This window comes from Barbus barbus, assembly GCF_936440315.1.
Source record: "Barbus barbus genome assembly, chromosome: 1".
NCBI classification, from domain to species: Eukaryota; Metazoa; Chordata; class Actinopteri; order Cypriniformes; family Cyprinidae; genus Barbus; species Barbus barbus.
The window spans coordinates 36,377,071-36,391,361 of NC_136729.1; the positions used below are offsets into that span (position 1 = coordinate 36,377,071).

At 37.6% G+C, this 14,291-nt stretch overlaps 2 protein-coding genes across 3 annotated transcripts in view; one reads left to right on the plus strand and one right to left on the minus strand.

Moving 5' to 3' along the window:
* The first annotated feature begins 414 nt into the window (after positions 1 to 414).
* On the plus strand, positions 415 to 13,599 carry LOC306857822 (Y-box-binding protein 2-A-like). 2 transcript variants are annotated; one of them, XM_079398013.1, is made up of 10 exons: positions 415 to 570; positions 1,408 to 1,471; positions 1,872 to 1,905; positions 2,233 to 2,322; positions 2,412 to 2,654; positions 4,658 to 4,740; positions 4,917 to 5,097; positions 10,559 to 10,663; positions 10,805 to 10,905; positions 12,048 to 12,619. In XM_079398013.1, the coding sequence occupies exons 1-9, from the start codon at positions 519 to 521 to the stop codon at positions 10,838 to 10,840; spliced, it is 888 nt and encodes a 295-aa protein (XP_079254139.1). In that variant the 5' UTR covers positions 415 to 518; the 3' UTR covers positions 10,841 to 10,905; positions 12,048 to 12,619. The 2 variants fall into 2 exon arrangements, with proteins under 2 accessions (XP_079254139.1, XP_079254140.1); XM_079398014.1 differs by lacking the exons at positions 10,559 to 10,663; positions 10,805 to 10,905; positions 12,048 to 12,619 and adding an exon at positions 13,516 to 13,599.
* The window catches only part of LOC306857754 (solute carrier family 2, facilitated glucose transporter member 4-like), a 68,626-nt gene continuing 67,266 nt past the window's right edge, over positions 12,932 to 14,291 (minus strand). The window contains exons 9-10 of the mRNA XM_079397883.1: positions 13,702 to 13,905; positions 12,932 to 13,594 (exon numbers count right to left, since the gene is read on the minus strand). Of these exons, the coding sequence (XP_079254009.1) occupies positions 13,382 to 13,594; positions 13,702 to 13,905 (417 nt within the window). The 3' untranslated portion in view covers positions 12,932 to 13,381. The remainder of the gene's footprint in view (positions 13,595 to 13,701; positions 13,906 to 14,291) is intronic.

The following is a 14,291-nucleotide window of genomic DNA, read 5'->3' on the forward strand; positions in this document are numbered from 1 at the left end:
CTTTGTCTCATTTTCCATTGACAACACCTGATATCCTCTACAGAGGAAAAAGTCTGATGCATTGCATAGGCCTATCACTGTAAGGAAATATTACTGCTATAAAACAGGCATCTAGCCTATAAATATCTACTAGAGATAGATAGATAGATAGATAGATAGATAGATAGATAGATAGATAGATAGATAGATAGATAGATAGATAGATAGATAGATAGATTATGACATTACAATGAACAACATAATCATATAGAAAACATTAGCGACGTTTTATCAAATTTCATATCTTTAAAAGTCATGAACTGTAAAGAAGTTGTTGGTTTTCGCGCGAGACATTGCACTGACACCCAATTGATCACGCGAGAATGAAAATGGAACTCGCGGATTGGTCGCTTGAACACCAATTAAATCGAGGCTGAGTCGATCCTTCCTGACAGGGAATCGGGATAAAAAGTTTGAGGTGGACACACAACTAAAAGTTTGGAGCGTTGGAGCGAGGGGGTTAAATCCAGAGAGAGAAGATGAGCGACACAGAGGCATCTGAGCAACCTCAGCCCGACAGAAAAGTTATCGGTAGGGCTTCAGCGACAATAATACGTTTATTTAAGACATGCTGCAGATCATAGTAATGAACACGTCATGTATGTGGGGTGAAACGTGAATGACAGGCTTTACTGACAAAATTGCAGTTTGTATTGATTAGCTGTTTTTTAATTCTGATCTTTTTTCGACAGTATCGTCTTTCAGAAAATGGTTTCATTTTTATGGCGGACAGAAATAAATTCACTCCCTCCACGTGCGACTTTACATGTTGTATCGAGAAAGCTGTAGATCTATGCTTTTTAGAAACCACGGCTACCATCATCCTATGTGGGACTTATTTTACCATTTATAACTAACTTCTCACTGGGCAGTCTGATTGTCTCTTATTGGGATTTAATATTCTGTTTCTGTAATTACAGAATATAGAGAAATTAAAATATCTGGTAGGATCTAAAGTTGTCCATAGCAGGGCAGCGTTTGGCTGTTTACACAGTGAGACTGCATTGGTGACCCACATTTCTGCGCGCTGACACCATGTGCTTTGTGGGAGGGATTTAACTGCAGGTGTGCTGCATGTCGTTAAAATTACATTATGAGCTATTTGTAATTGCCCATATTTACCCGTTGGAGCGCATAATAATAAGAAAATCTCTTCCTATCGGGCCAAAATCGCGATTAGAACCATTATGTCTTGGATCAAGTTGTGACCTGCGCTTGAGTGGCTAAAGTGGTTGAAGGCGCTCAAAGTTTGTAGCTGATCATGACCCACAGTGTTCAAATGAGGTGGTTCCTCGGGCTTTGCTTGAGCATACGAATCCTGTCAGAACTTCTCTAGATGGTAATTATACTATTTTCCTTATATTGCAGCGATAGGTGTGCAGGGAACTGTGAAATGGTTCAATGTGCGCAATGGATATGGCTTCATCAATAGGTATGTTAATAATGAATTATTGAAATGACTGCTCACCTGACTAATTATGTACAGAGAGACAGTCTGATGGATACTGAGGAGTCCAAACGCCCCCCCCCCCCCCATTTAAATAAACATCCATTTGCATTACAGTCTAACAAATTTGATCATATTAAAACACTGTCTGAAATTTAAAATTCTAAAATCATTTACATGTTTAAATGAAGAAAGCCCAGATTTTCAAAGTGATCTCAGGCTTCTGGACATCTGTGTATGTTTGTGTGTGTGTGTGTGAGAGAGAGATCATATTGCTAAGCAAGCATTTAAATAATTATAAATAAAATCATTATTTAATAAAACCATGTTTTCAGAAAATGTTAAAATATTTATTAAATTGTATTTAATGCTTTTTGTTTCACAGAAATGATACTAAAGAAGATGTGTTCGTTCATCAGGTAACACGTTTGCTTTATAAACGCATTGCAACATTTCATTTAGACCATTTAAAATTTAAAAATAGCAACTCTTTTTAAATTTAAGGTTATGGAGTAATGCAACTAGTGTCGTCTTGAGCAAATGTTTGACTCGGCTGGTAAATGCAGCGTATATACATGACATTCTTCCATAGTAAGTTAAAATGGCATTAGAAAAATTAAAACCTATTGATCACCTATCACCTTTACAGTTATTTTTTTTTAAATTGGTTTGACTTGCAATTTAACTCACCCACCATTGTTGAAAATTGATGTTATGCTAAGGATGTGCCTCTTCCTTTTGTGCAGACTGCAATAAAAAAGAATAACCCAAGAAAGTTCCTCAGAAGTGTGGGGGATGGTGAGGTTGTGGAGTTTGACGTTGTCGAAGCAGCTAAAGTAAGTGGTATCTGGATGAATCAAGAGTGTTGGGGAATATTGTGAGTTTTATAACTTATATAGCCTCTAAAACCAAGTCTTTGTTTCAGGGCTCAGAGGCAGCAAATGTGACTGGTCCAGGGGGTATACCTGTCAAAGGCAGTCGATACGCCCCCAATAAACGAAGATTTCGTAGGCGATTTTACCCCCGTGATGCACAGCCTGCTGAAGGAGAGGAGAAAGCTGCAGCAGGGCCCATATCTGAGGGAGAGGGCAGTGAAGAGAAAGAAGCCCCTCAGCCACGTCCTCGGCGCCAGCGTCCAAGCAGAAGACCTGTTCAGCCACAAGGCGAGGTGAGGTCATTTAAATTGTTTTTAACCGAAGGTCTAGTATGCCTTAGATTAATAGAAGTATTTTTGAAACGTTGTTCGTAAACGGAGAACGAAAGCTGTCAATATTGAGTATGATATTAAAGGGATAGTTCATCCAAAAATTAAAAATCTGTCATTAATTACTCGCCTTCATGTCGTTCCAAATCTGTAAGGCGTTTGTTCATCTTTGGAACACAAATTAAGATAATTTTGATGAAATCTGAGAGCTCTCTGACCCTCCATAGACCGCAAGGGTACTACCATGATCAAGGCACAGAAATGTAGTAAGGACATTCTTAAAACAATCCTTGTGACAGTGTTTCAACCGTAATTTTTATGAAGCTACGAGAACACTTTTTGTGCATTAAGAAAACAAATAACTTTATTCAACAATTCTTCTCTTTTGCGTCTCCCTAGCGCTATTTTGGAGAGTATCATGACTAGGTGTGTGCGACATTATCGCAGACGATATATCGTAATTGTTGTTTTAACGATGTGTGATTTTGACATTATCGAGTATTTTGCAAAAACCATTCAAAACGCACCTACAGAGTGCATGCATACATTACGTGAAGGCTAGATTAGTGCATGTGTGCATTTGGAGTGCGTTCTTTCAGTCTATTAAAATACATTTAGAATGATTACAAATTCAAGACATGCAGGCAGAAAATGTATGTATGTACACTTCATGTAGTTAATTTCCCATGAAGAGTGCCGTTTTTTTTCTCTCCAAAAAGTACCATGATTACAAACGTTTCTTTTTTTTTTTATCAGTTCAATAAACAAGTTAAGAGACTTACATTTTAGACAACACATTGCCTGTTTTTGTACTATTTTGCCTACAAAAATTATTCCAAACGCAGCCACAAATCTGTTTTGTGTCTTTGAGCAACATGAGGGTGTTTCATTCCTGAATGAATCAGTGGTTTATGATTCTGTTCAATCGCAATGACTCCCTTATTAACAGTGACTTGCTGCCACCTACTGGCGGTTTTAATTTCACATTTTAAGTATCTTTTTTTATTTAAATAATTTGATATATCAATATAACCTTTTGTTTAATATATCAAAACATTATTTATGCATTTGAAACTGCAGGTTAAATACACTCATGCCCTACATTAAACGGTGTTTAAAGGCATCTGCCACTTCAGATGCAGCTTCTCTTTCCTTTGCATTGGAAAGATGAATTTTGTTGATACTGATTTCATTTGCTTGGTAAAAGCCCAAATGTTTTACTATTCTAATTCACTGATTAAATGTAAGAATCTGACTCAAAAAATAATGCACCCTTTAAGAAAAAAAATGGCTTTATAAAGGTAAAAATGCCCATTTAAAAAGTAAAAATCAGTTTAAACTGACTGAAAAAGATTAATTTCTATCAGAATTGAAGAATATCAAACACTTTGGGAGTAAGATATCAGCACAATAATACTCTCAGCAAAATATCGTCTTATCGATAAAATCCCAGAAAATAGAGAATTTTTTAACAAAATCGCACACCCCTAGTCACGACGCATATGCGTACTTTTCCTGCACATATACAATGCATGCCTGTGGTGCTGCTGATGTAAAACACACATGCGCTGTGCATTAATGTTCAGAGGAGAGCACGCGTATGCACAGCGATGCTCTCCAAAATGGGGGTAGGGTGACGCAGAGGAGAATTATTATTGAATAAAGTTATTATTTTTGTTTTCTATATGCACAAAAATGTTCTTGTAGCTTCGTAAAATTAGTTGAACCACTGATATTACGTGGACCGTTTTACCGATGTCTTTACTACGTTTCTGTGCCTTGATCGTGATAGTATCCTTGCTGTCTATGGAGGGTCAGAAAGCTCTCGGATTTCATAAAAAATATCTTAATTTGTTTCCGAAAGATTAACGAAGATGACAATTTTAACTTTGGGCAAACTTTCTCTTTAAGACTTTAAAAAAGTGCACACAGCTTGTCAGTGAGCAGTTTTCTTGTCTCTGCTCTAGGGAGAAGCAGGAGAGAAGAACAAGGAAGTAGATGTTGCCCAGCAGAGGCCGGCACCACGCAGGTTCAGACCTCGATTTCGAAGGTTCATACCCTCATTTGCATATTTGGACCAGATTAAGACTGGAAACAGAATGCAATCCTTTTTCTTTTTTTTTCCTTTGGCATGATGTCTAACATTTCATTACCTTAAACATGCACGTACCCTGTGCAGATTTAATGCATTTTATGTAAACAAAGTCTCTTTTCTTGAATATCCAGGCCGTTGCGTCCTCGTCCACACCCTGGAGAGGCTCAACAGACAGTAGTCCCCACAGAAGAGCAAGAATCGACCCCTAAAGAGAGCCAGATCAATAGGGAGCAGACTGAAGGGCAGCCTTGGAAACCCCGCAGACAGTTTAGTCGGCGCAGACAGAAGAAATCTGAATCTGGTGCCTCTAAAGTGAGTGATTTTCTAGAAAAACGCAGTGAAGTAAAGCTGCTGAAATTGAAACCATTAGCTTTGTCTTTGCTGCCTGACTTTAAAAAGGGGTCATGAACTGGCATTTTTTTTTTTTTCATACTGTTCTCTGAGGTCCACTTATGTTATCAAGATTTTTACATCAAAAGACATAATTGGCTATTTTCGTAATGGGCTATTTTCTATCCTGTTTTGACCCCCCCTCATCGGAACTCTCTGTTTGAATAGGCGTGGCAGAATGTAGACTCCGAAGTAAACACCCACTGGAATGATTGGCTTACAGTTGTGTCTGTTTGACAGTCTACATCCTTCAAAAATGGACACTGATGTGATTCAAGTTAAAAACGATAAGGGTTGTTAACATGACATGGCATTTTCACTGTTCCACAAGATAAAAATTAATATAATAGTTATTTAAAGGGATCGTAAGATGCTATTTTAAAGATCATTATTTGATGTAACAGAATATGTTGACATGCTTTAATGTTCAAAAAACACATTATTTTTCAAATATTGTACATTGTAGGTCCTCTATGCCCCGCCTCTCTCAAACGCATCGTTTTCTACAAAGCCTCTCCTTCTGACAAAGTGTGCTCTGATTGGCCAGCTGACCCAGTGCATTGTGATAGGCCGAACACCACAAGCGCACGACGGAAATGTAATGCCCCATACTATAATCGCGAGCTTCAGCTTTCAAAGTAAATATAAAGACAGTTAATAATGTTGTTAATGTTACCATCAGTTCAAGCATGAAAGGGGAACAGAGTCGCGTGACCGACACAGAGATGATGCTCGTGTGTATTTGCAGTACACAAGCTGCGGTTAAGACGGCTGACGTGCTATGATTTCTGATGGGCTGCACTCCGCTGTGATGTGATCCTGCCTGTTCCCCCCCACACACACACACACGACGCGTTACTCTATGCTGCACAAAACTCTGTATTTGAACAGTCAATGGCAAATACTTAAAGTAATAACAAAACGTACTTAGTCGTTGATTCAGAAGCGCCAGATCGTCATAGCAAAGTCAGAATTGACCCATTGTTTTTTTTTTTTTTTTTTGTTTTTTAGAAATGGCCTTTGTGCACAGCCAGCTTTGTAGTCTCCTAGGTTCACGAAACTGTCGTCCATAAAATGCGTTGCGCACATTCGACCATTTGGGTTGTTCTGTTCTGTTGTAAAACAATCTTAACCAATGATTCTTAATTGTACCTACTTTTGGAAGGCAAAAAAAAGTGCTTTTGATTTCTCGTAGAAACATACAGCGTCTCCCTGACACTGCTGCATCAACACTACTGCAGTTACTGAAACAACGCCTTTGCGTGAACATTTGGGCTGCATTAAGCAAATATTTCCACATTGTGACATAGACGTGGGGCCGTGTTTTAATGAGTTTTTTTTTTTTTTTATGAGTTTTGTGGGAGACTTGGAGCTTTGTAACTCAGCAGATCTTATACATGCACAAACAGCTACATGACACACTAAAGAAAAGGAAAACAAGAAATCGCATCATATGACCCCTTTAAAGTGCAGTAAATGGTTAAACCTATTTCTTTGTCCTACATGGACCTGTCGTTATAAAAGCTGCAGTGTTATTCGTGTTTTGTTTTTTTTGAGCGAAATCTCAATTGTCCTATTGTGTGACTGTCTCAAGCATGGTTCAATAAGTTACAACTTATAAATGGAAAATATAAACGTAAAAATGTTAATAAATACCTCCAGTATAATTGTACAAGTGTCTATTTTAGTAAATGGCAATATTTTTTCATTCATAGATTTCTGAAAGCATAGGAACTTTGATACATTTTGTCTCTGAAAACCATGTACTATTGTGTGACACCTTAAATCGGCCAATTCCAGAGAAAACTTTAATTAGTTGAAGGACCCAATTCATGATTGTGTTACTGAAGCCCCGTCAAGCCCATGACGTGCACGTGGTCAATTTTTGTCTCAGAATTGTTCAAGTATTTAACTAACTTTTTTCGAACCACTACTGCATATTAAACCACATAATCATGGAAAATTATGCAAATGTCTCTTGCTTACCGCTAATGACAGGTTAGCTTGGAATAGCAAGGTCATTAATTGGCATAAAAAGGCTGAAACATCCTTTGGTGTGACAGATAACGTCCTCTGTCCTCTGGTGTGACGTCTGTATTGTCACACCAGAGCACAAGGTCTCATTAAAAAGCATTTCAGATCACAATGTAAGCGGGAGAAGTTTCATATTACGGTCAGTCATCACGATCGCGGATGAAAACATGCAGGATCAACACAGTTCATGTATCACAGAGTATGATTAAATTAATGTACATTTAACCAGTTTAATATGGAGAGGCACTGAAATGTAGACCTTCGTTTGTGTTTTTGACCTAACTTGCACTATAACGTTACAAGACGTGAGAACAGTCCGTTATTTAGGTTTGTACGTTACTAACTTTAATGTTAGCTTGTTTTAGCCAGAGATACCTTGAAGCACAAGATAACATTAACATTCTGCTTGAGCAGATGAAAATTGTAACTTAGTGTATGACAACCAGAAAATGAACATTTTTGTCTTCATTTGTATTGGGGTTGAATACTTAAGGACATTTTGCTCTGTTTTGTTTGGATTTAGGAAATCTAATAAAATTAATTATTGCCCATCGTCTCAGGATACCTGGAATCAGTATTACAAGTACCCCAGGCACATAGTTTTTCCTTTTCCTAGTGTTTTTTTTTTTTTTTGGAAGCATAAACCCCATAAAACCGATGCGAGCCTTCGCATGTTTCTCTATGGCGCTGAAATCTAAAGATGTCCGAGTTCCGCTCCCCGTGCAACTGATACTAGACTGCCGTTGGTTAGTCTGCCAACGGCAGATTTAAAAAAAAAAAAAAAAAAAGTTTAAGATATTTTGAGATGATAAAACAAATGTGTTTTTTTATTTTTTTTGTCACACCAGAGGACATCTTCACACCATACAAATATCACTCCCCTTAAAATGGTATTATTTTTTAAAAGATGACGGCAAAGTTTGTCTTGTTGTCAAATTATTGTGTTAATTATAATTTCATATTAAATAAATGGCACTATATGAAAATAAGTGCATAAAAAATAAGAAATTTCTCATGCTATATGTATTAAGAGGGTATTTCTCATGCTATATGTATTTGTTTTTCCCTTTTCACACCATTCTTTGTAAACCCTAGAAATGGTTGTGCGTGAAAATCCCAGTAACTGAGCAGATTGTGAAATACTCAGACCGACCCGTCTGGCACCAACAACCATGCCACGCTCAAAATTGCTTAAATCACCTTTCTTTCCCATTCTGACATTCAGTTTGGAGTTCAGGAGATTGTCTTGACCAGGACCACACCCCTAAATGCATTGAAGCAACTGCCATGTGATTGGTTGATTAGATAATTGCATTAATGAGAAATTGAACAGGTGTTCCTAATAATCCTTTAGGTGAGTGTATATTAAAGCAGTGAAAGAATTGACTAAGTTAGTGACCCTTTATATTTTCTCAAAGATTAGACTTCACACAACATAAATATGCATTTCTTTTTCAAAAAAGGTACTTTACAAAAGTTTATTTTTTATTTTTTTATTTTTTTACAGCCTATTTGTCAACTACCCATAAATACTGTCTGTTATTACAGATAATTTGCTATGTACAAAGCAATAGTGATCACGTAGTGAAAACGGTTACACTCACTTGTGTGGTGCTACATCTAATATAGTTGGCATATCGTCTATTAGTTTCAATCTTTCTGAAAATCCTGTGTCAAATTGTGCCTTGTATGTAAATTAATCTGCAGTAAAATGAAAAACAAATGACCAAAGCAATAGTGATCACGTAGTGAAAACGGTTACACTCACTTGTGTGGTGCTACATCTAATATAGTTGGCATATCGTCTATTAGTTTCAATCTTTCTGAAAATCCTGTGTCAAATTGTGCCTTGTATGTAAATTAATCTGCAGTAAAATGAAAAACAAATGACCAAGTTTTTACTGACTTGGTCTGGCACTTCATTAAAAATAGTTAACTTTAAAGTTTGTTTGGTTTCTGCGTAGAACTGCGTTTGCCACTCGTCATTTACCTACTATGTGCTTGAATCGGTGGGTGGGGCTAAATATGCAGTGACGTAGAAGGAGTTCATCTTCTGCAGAGGCAGTGTTTAGCCACACTATTACGTTATAAAGTGACACATTCCAAAACCTGTTTTGGCAGATTGGCTTCAATATAAGCTGTTTTTAGATGACGTCAAGTCAACATTATTTATATAGCGCTCTTTACAGTGCAGATTGTGTCAAAGCTGTTTTAGAGTATTAAACCGAGAAATGGTGTGTTGAAATGGTGTGCCGTACTCCTCTGGCCAAACAAAACCAGCAGTTTAATTCTAGGCTGCAATAGTCACTGGTTCTTCTGGTTCCTGTTGTCTTGTCCTGATGGCCGTCTAGGTGAAGGGGTCTTTGGAGGGGATCTGTCTCAGGGGCTCATCTAGTTGTCCTGGTCTCTGCTGACATTCAGGGCTGTCGAGGTCATCTTTAGGTGCTGATCCACCATCTGGATATGGACTGGATAAGAGATGAGTTTTTAATCTAGATTTAAACTGACAGTGTCTGCCTCCCGAACAGTATAGGCAGATTGTTCCAGAGTTTGGGAGCTAAATAAGAAAAGGATTTTGATATTCTAGTTACTATCAAATGGCTGGAGTTTTGATCTCGGTGGTTGTGAAGGACTATAATGCAATAAGAGCTCGCTCAAATACTAAGGTGCTAAACCATTCAGGGCTTTAGAAGTATTTAGCAAGATTTTAAAATGTATACAATGTTCAATAGGGGAGCCAGTGCAGTGTTGACAGAACCGGGCTAATATGGTCATAGTTCTTGCTTCATTTTAGACCATCTGGAGTTTGTGCGCAGAGCAACCACTATTGGAGCATTACAATAATCTAACCTTGAGGTCATGAACACGTTAATTGCTAAACAGAAAATAGCCCTGTTGCAGAACTGTGGCACCTAATGATAATTTCACTTTAAATGGTGTAAAAAAATAAAAAAATAAAAAACAGGTGTTAATTATACGACAAATCCTCCGCATGTAATAACCTAGAACACTGACTAACACTTGATGGCTGCTCTGTCAATTCTTCGTCATCAGTTAGGAACCTAGGTGTTAGACAGTGTTCTAGGTTATTACATGCGGAGGATTTTGGTCCTATAATTAACACTTTTTTTTTTTTTTTTTTTTTTTACCGTTTAAAGTGAAATTATCATTAGGTGCCACTGTTCTGCAACAGGGCTATTTTCTGTTTAGCTGGACAGATAATCAATTTCTCAGATGTGAAATATTTGACTTTGGGGGGGAAAAAAAACAAAAAACTTATGTAATAGCCTAATAGCTCTGTCCCAAAATTATTTAAAGAGGTTGTATAAATGTCTTTGTCAATGTTTAGGATGGAGATGAACCTGAAAAATCTGAGTCCCCGGCTCAGGCCTCCAAGCCTGCTAACGTCAAATCCTCTTCTGAAGCTTCTCCAAAACAATCCCTTAAAACTGATGTGAGCTATTTATTTATTTTTTTTATTTATTTTTTTATTTTTCCCCAAAGTGCATTTTGGCCATATGTTGTTTCTTGGCATTTGTCATATGACAATTGACAACTAATCCATGTGCACTAACAACGGTTTCTCCCTGTGTAGTCACCTCCCCCCACAGCTTCCAATCCCTCAGAATGATTTCTGTGACTTGGAAGGAATCATGTGACACCCCCACCCCCTCCCCCCACCCCGCCCGGCGAGAGGTGAGACTTCCTGAGCTAAAGTGATGTTTTGAAGGTGGTAAATGGTTTTAGCTTTCAAACTGCTGCTGAAATGCATGAGAAACTAATTTCTGAAAAGCTTAATTTTGGATTTTGCACCCAAAAATTAAAATTTGCAGTTAGTTTTCTCATCTTCAGGTCATCCAAGATCTAACTTTTTAGCTCTAACTAACAAGATTTTTTAGCTGAAACTATGGTAATTGGTGATTCATAAAATGCAACTGAATGGCTACTGTCACTTTGAGAGTGAAAAAAACAAAACAAAAAACATGTTGGTTAACACAAAGAATACGTGCCTCCATGACAATTATATTGTGGTCTTATAAAGCAAAATCAGCGGTCTGTGCAAGAAACACTTGCAACATTACCTGTACTACACAGGCTCTGGAAAATGATCTGGAGAAATGTCCCGTTTTCAAGCAAATCGTTCTTTTGAGTGAACTGGATGAACCAGATCACTTAAACCAAACCATCCAAAACAGCCAGCACAGATCTAAAAGTTATTCAATCAAAAATCCTTTTGGACATAGCCGACAGTCACTCTGACTTTAAATGAGCCACTATATCGGCGAACATGATCCTGTAATGCCAGTTTTTGCCAACTGATTCAGCTTTCCGGTTACTCCAACAGTACATTGAACTGGGGAAACAGTTTGGACTCCAATATTGCACATATATTGTTATTGCACAGAACGATCGTTTGCATTAAGACCTTTCTATATTGTCAGCAGCCACGGGTATTTTTATTTTTTTTGTCTCAAATGACTTAAGGAAAAAGTCACCTACATCTTTGATAGCCTTGGGGTAGGTAAACTAATAGCAAATCTTCATTTTGCGTTAATTATCTCCTTTAAGTGATGCCATTTTAAAAAGGAGCTGCAGAAAATTAATTTTAGTTTCAGTTGGCAAAGGCAATTGAGCATGTACTTTTAGTTTTTGAACTGTTAAATGTAAAATCATCCCATGTCTAAATGTTTAACCATAACTGTTGGTTAAACATTTAGACTACCACTAAATGTTTTGTGGTAGTCTAAAAAATCTACCACTTTCTTACCTTTTTGCCTCTAATTTTGTTTTTCTCTTTTTCATATCTTCTGTTTTGCTCTTCCTGTGTTGCTGCATAGGTTCCCGGTTGGGTTAGTTTGGGGGTAGGACCTTGCTTGTCTCGTCAAACATCCAACCAATGTGCAAACAACTTACCACTCACTTCTACGTCCTTGTCCCTCCCCCAACTTGATTCACTACTTGAGGTCTGGATCATTTATCTGTCAGGGAGAGAGAAAGAGAAGGATGGATGGAAAGGAAGGGGCTGGTGGGGAAGGGAGGGTTGGGTTGATTGCATCTTTAGCCATTTAAAATTAAGAAAACAAAGAGAAACCTGCTCTGAAAGCCCATTATATTTGCAATTTTCCCCCTTTGTAGTTTTGTTCTGTACTATGGGCAATGAGCAGTAGAGAGAACTTGACCAGTTTGGCTACTTTAAGTTCATCAGTGAGAGGAAACGCCATCCAGTGTGATGAGCCCTGCACATACTCTTCTTTCTTGTAACTAGATAAAAAGGGAAATTATGCATCCAATCAAAATACAGACTGGTTTAAAATTGTCCCTTTTTCTTTTCTTTTGGTATTGGTATGTTCTTTTCTGTTGTGTGGATTATGTGCAATGCCAGTGAAGTAAATAAAATATTTGCAAAGCCTTCTGACTCCTCCTCATTTTTTTTATTTACATCTCAATGTAAAAGTAGCAAAGTTTGTGTCCATTAATCCTTGCATGCTCGTACCAAATCTCATTTAACAATCGTACAAAAAATGTTGACCAGTTTTTCAAAGTCAGAACAAAAGCATGTTTTATTCAATCATACAAGTTAAATGTCAATTACACTTGACTCTCACACTTTAAAATGAGGCATATTGCACAACCGAATTCAACACAAGGAGTATAGTGTTTTTTTTTTTTTTTTTTTTTTTTTTTTTCCCCCACTCACACCATTTTTTTTTTTTTTGTTATTCAGTTGGGTTCTACACAAACAATTCAAGTGAATAAAAATGTGCATGTTTATAGGTTTGATACTGTATTCAAAACTGATTTGTAAGAAAATTGGTTTTAAAATAACTAGTTATGTAATGCATAAATGATGTATGATATCCAAGTTTCAGCTTAGTTTAAACAAAAAGCATTTTATCCTTTGAAAGCATTTGACACGGTAACTAATCCTTTAATAATGGAAGAAATTAAAAGCATAGTCTATACGTCTACTATAGTTGTGTGCAAAAGCATAACTGGCTTTGTGACGCATGAAAACCTATGAGCATTTTAAAGTGTGGGATACCAAATGCCTTACTCTCTTCTGAGTAATGTTTTGTTTTTGGTATCCATCCCAATTTTCTCTCCTAGCCTCAAGAATGGTCAGTTGTGGTCATTCTGGCCCCCCTTTCACCATCTCTCTTGCTCTCGAGCCTCAGTTTTCAGTTCCATCAGAACCTAGGTAGTCCAGTTCTGTACTGTACTTCCCCTGATCCATGTCCATCATGTTTTGTGGATGACTGTGGAAGGTGGCTGAGATCTGGTCAAAAGTTTTGCCTCGCGTTTCAGGAACTCGGAAGAACGTGAAGACCAGAAAGAAGACGAGGAGAAAAGCAAAGATGAGAAAAACATATGGTCCACACAGGTTCTGCGGTAAGGAGAGATTGAATGTAATGGATTTATAGCATGTTTTAATGCCATAAGTAGGTAAGTAAACCATTGCTAGCGAAAAAAAATTGTTTCCTGTACACTTACAGCAACATACTGGAAGCCCATGCCAACGAGGAAGTTGGCAGTCCAGTTGGAGCAGCCTGCTACTGCCATGGCTGCTGGTCTGGGACCTTGTGAGAAGAGTTCAGCCACAAAGAACCAAGGGATAGGTCCTGGCCCCACTTCAAAGAAGGCAACAAAACCAAAAATGGCCATCATGCTAAGGTAGCTCATTGATGGCACAGTCTCCTGTGAACAAAGACAACACAAGTAAGATTAACTCAGACAGCCATCACAGGAACGTGCTAATTTTACAACCAGCTTCTGCATTATTTCTCATGTAGTCTGTAGTGTAGAAACTGATTTTCTCTTTTTGTATTATATGTATATTTTTTTCAACTATTTATTGATGCACAACATAATGGTGAATCTACAGGGGTCTCCAAGACATCACTCGGAGCCTGATTGGAGGTAGCTCGCCAAGACATATCGGCCGTGAGGTTATTTTAGTGATCCCGTTAGGTATTTTAATTATCATTAAACCCGTATTTGATTATCGCGATTTGAAAAACTCATAGTAAATACAGTTCAGCTTTAATCACATTTATTAAGATTCTCACGCAGGCACAACAAGT

What these genes read in the sequence shown, in the direction of transcription:
- LOC306857822 (XM_079398013.1), top strand. Translation starts at nt 519, where the DNA reads ATGAGCGACACAGAGGCATCTGAGCAACCTCAGCCCGACAGAAAAGTT. An exon ending in CTGTTCAGCCACAAGGCGAG is followed by an intron (nt 2,655 to 4,657) that starts GTGAGGTCATTT and finishes TCTCTGCTCTAG; the next exon opens with GGAGAAGCAGGAGAGAAGAA. An exon ending in AACAATCCCTTAAAACTGAT is followed by an intron (nt 10,664 to 10,804) that starts GTGAGCTATTTA and finishes CTCCCTGTGTAG; the next exon opens with TCACCTCCCCCCACAGCTTC.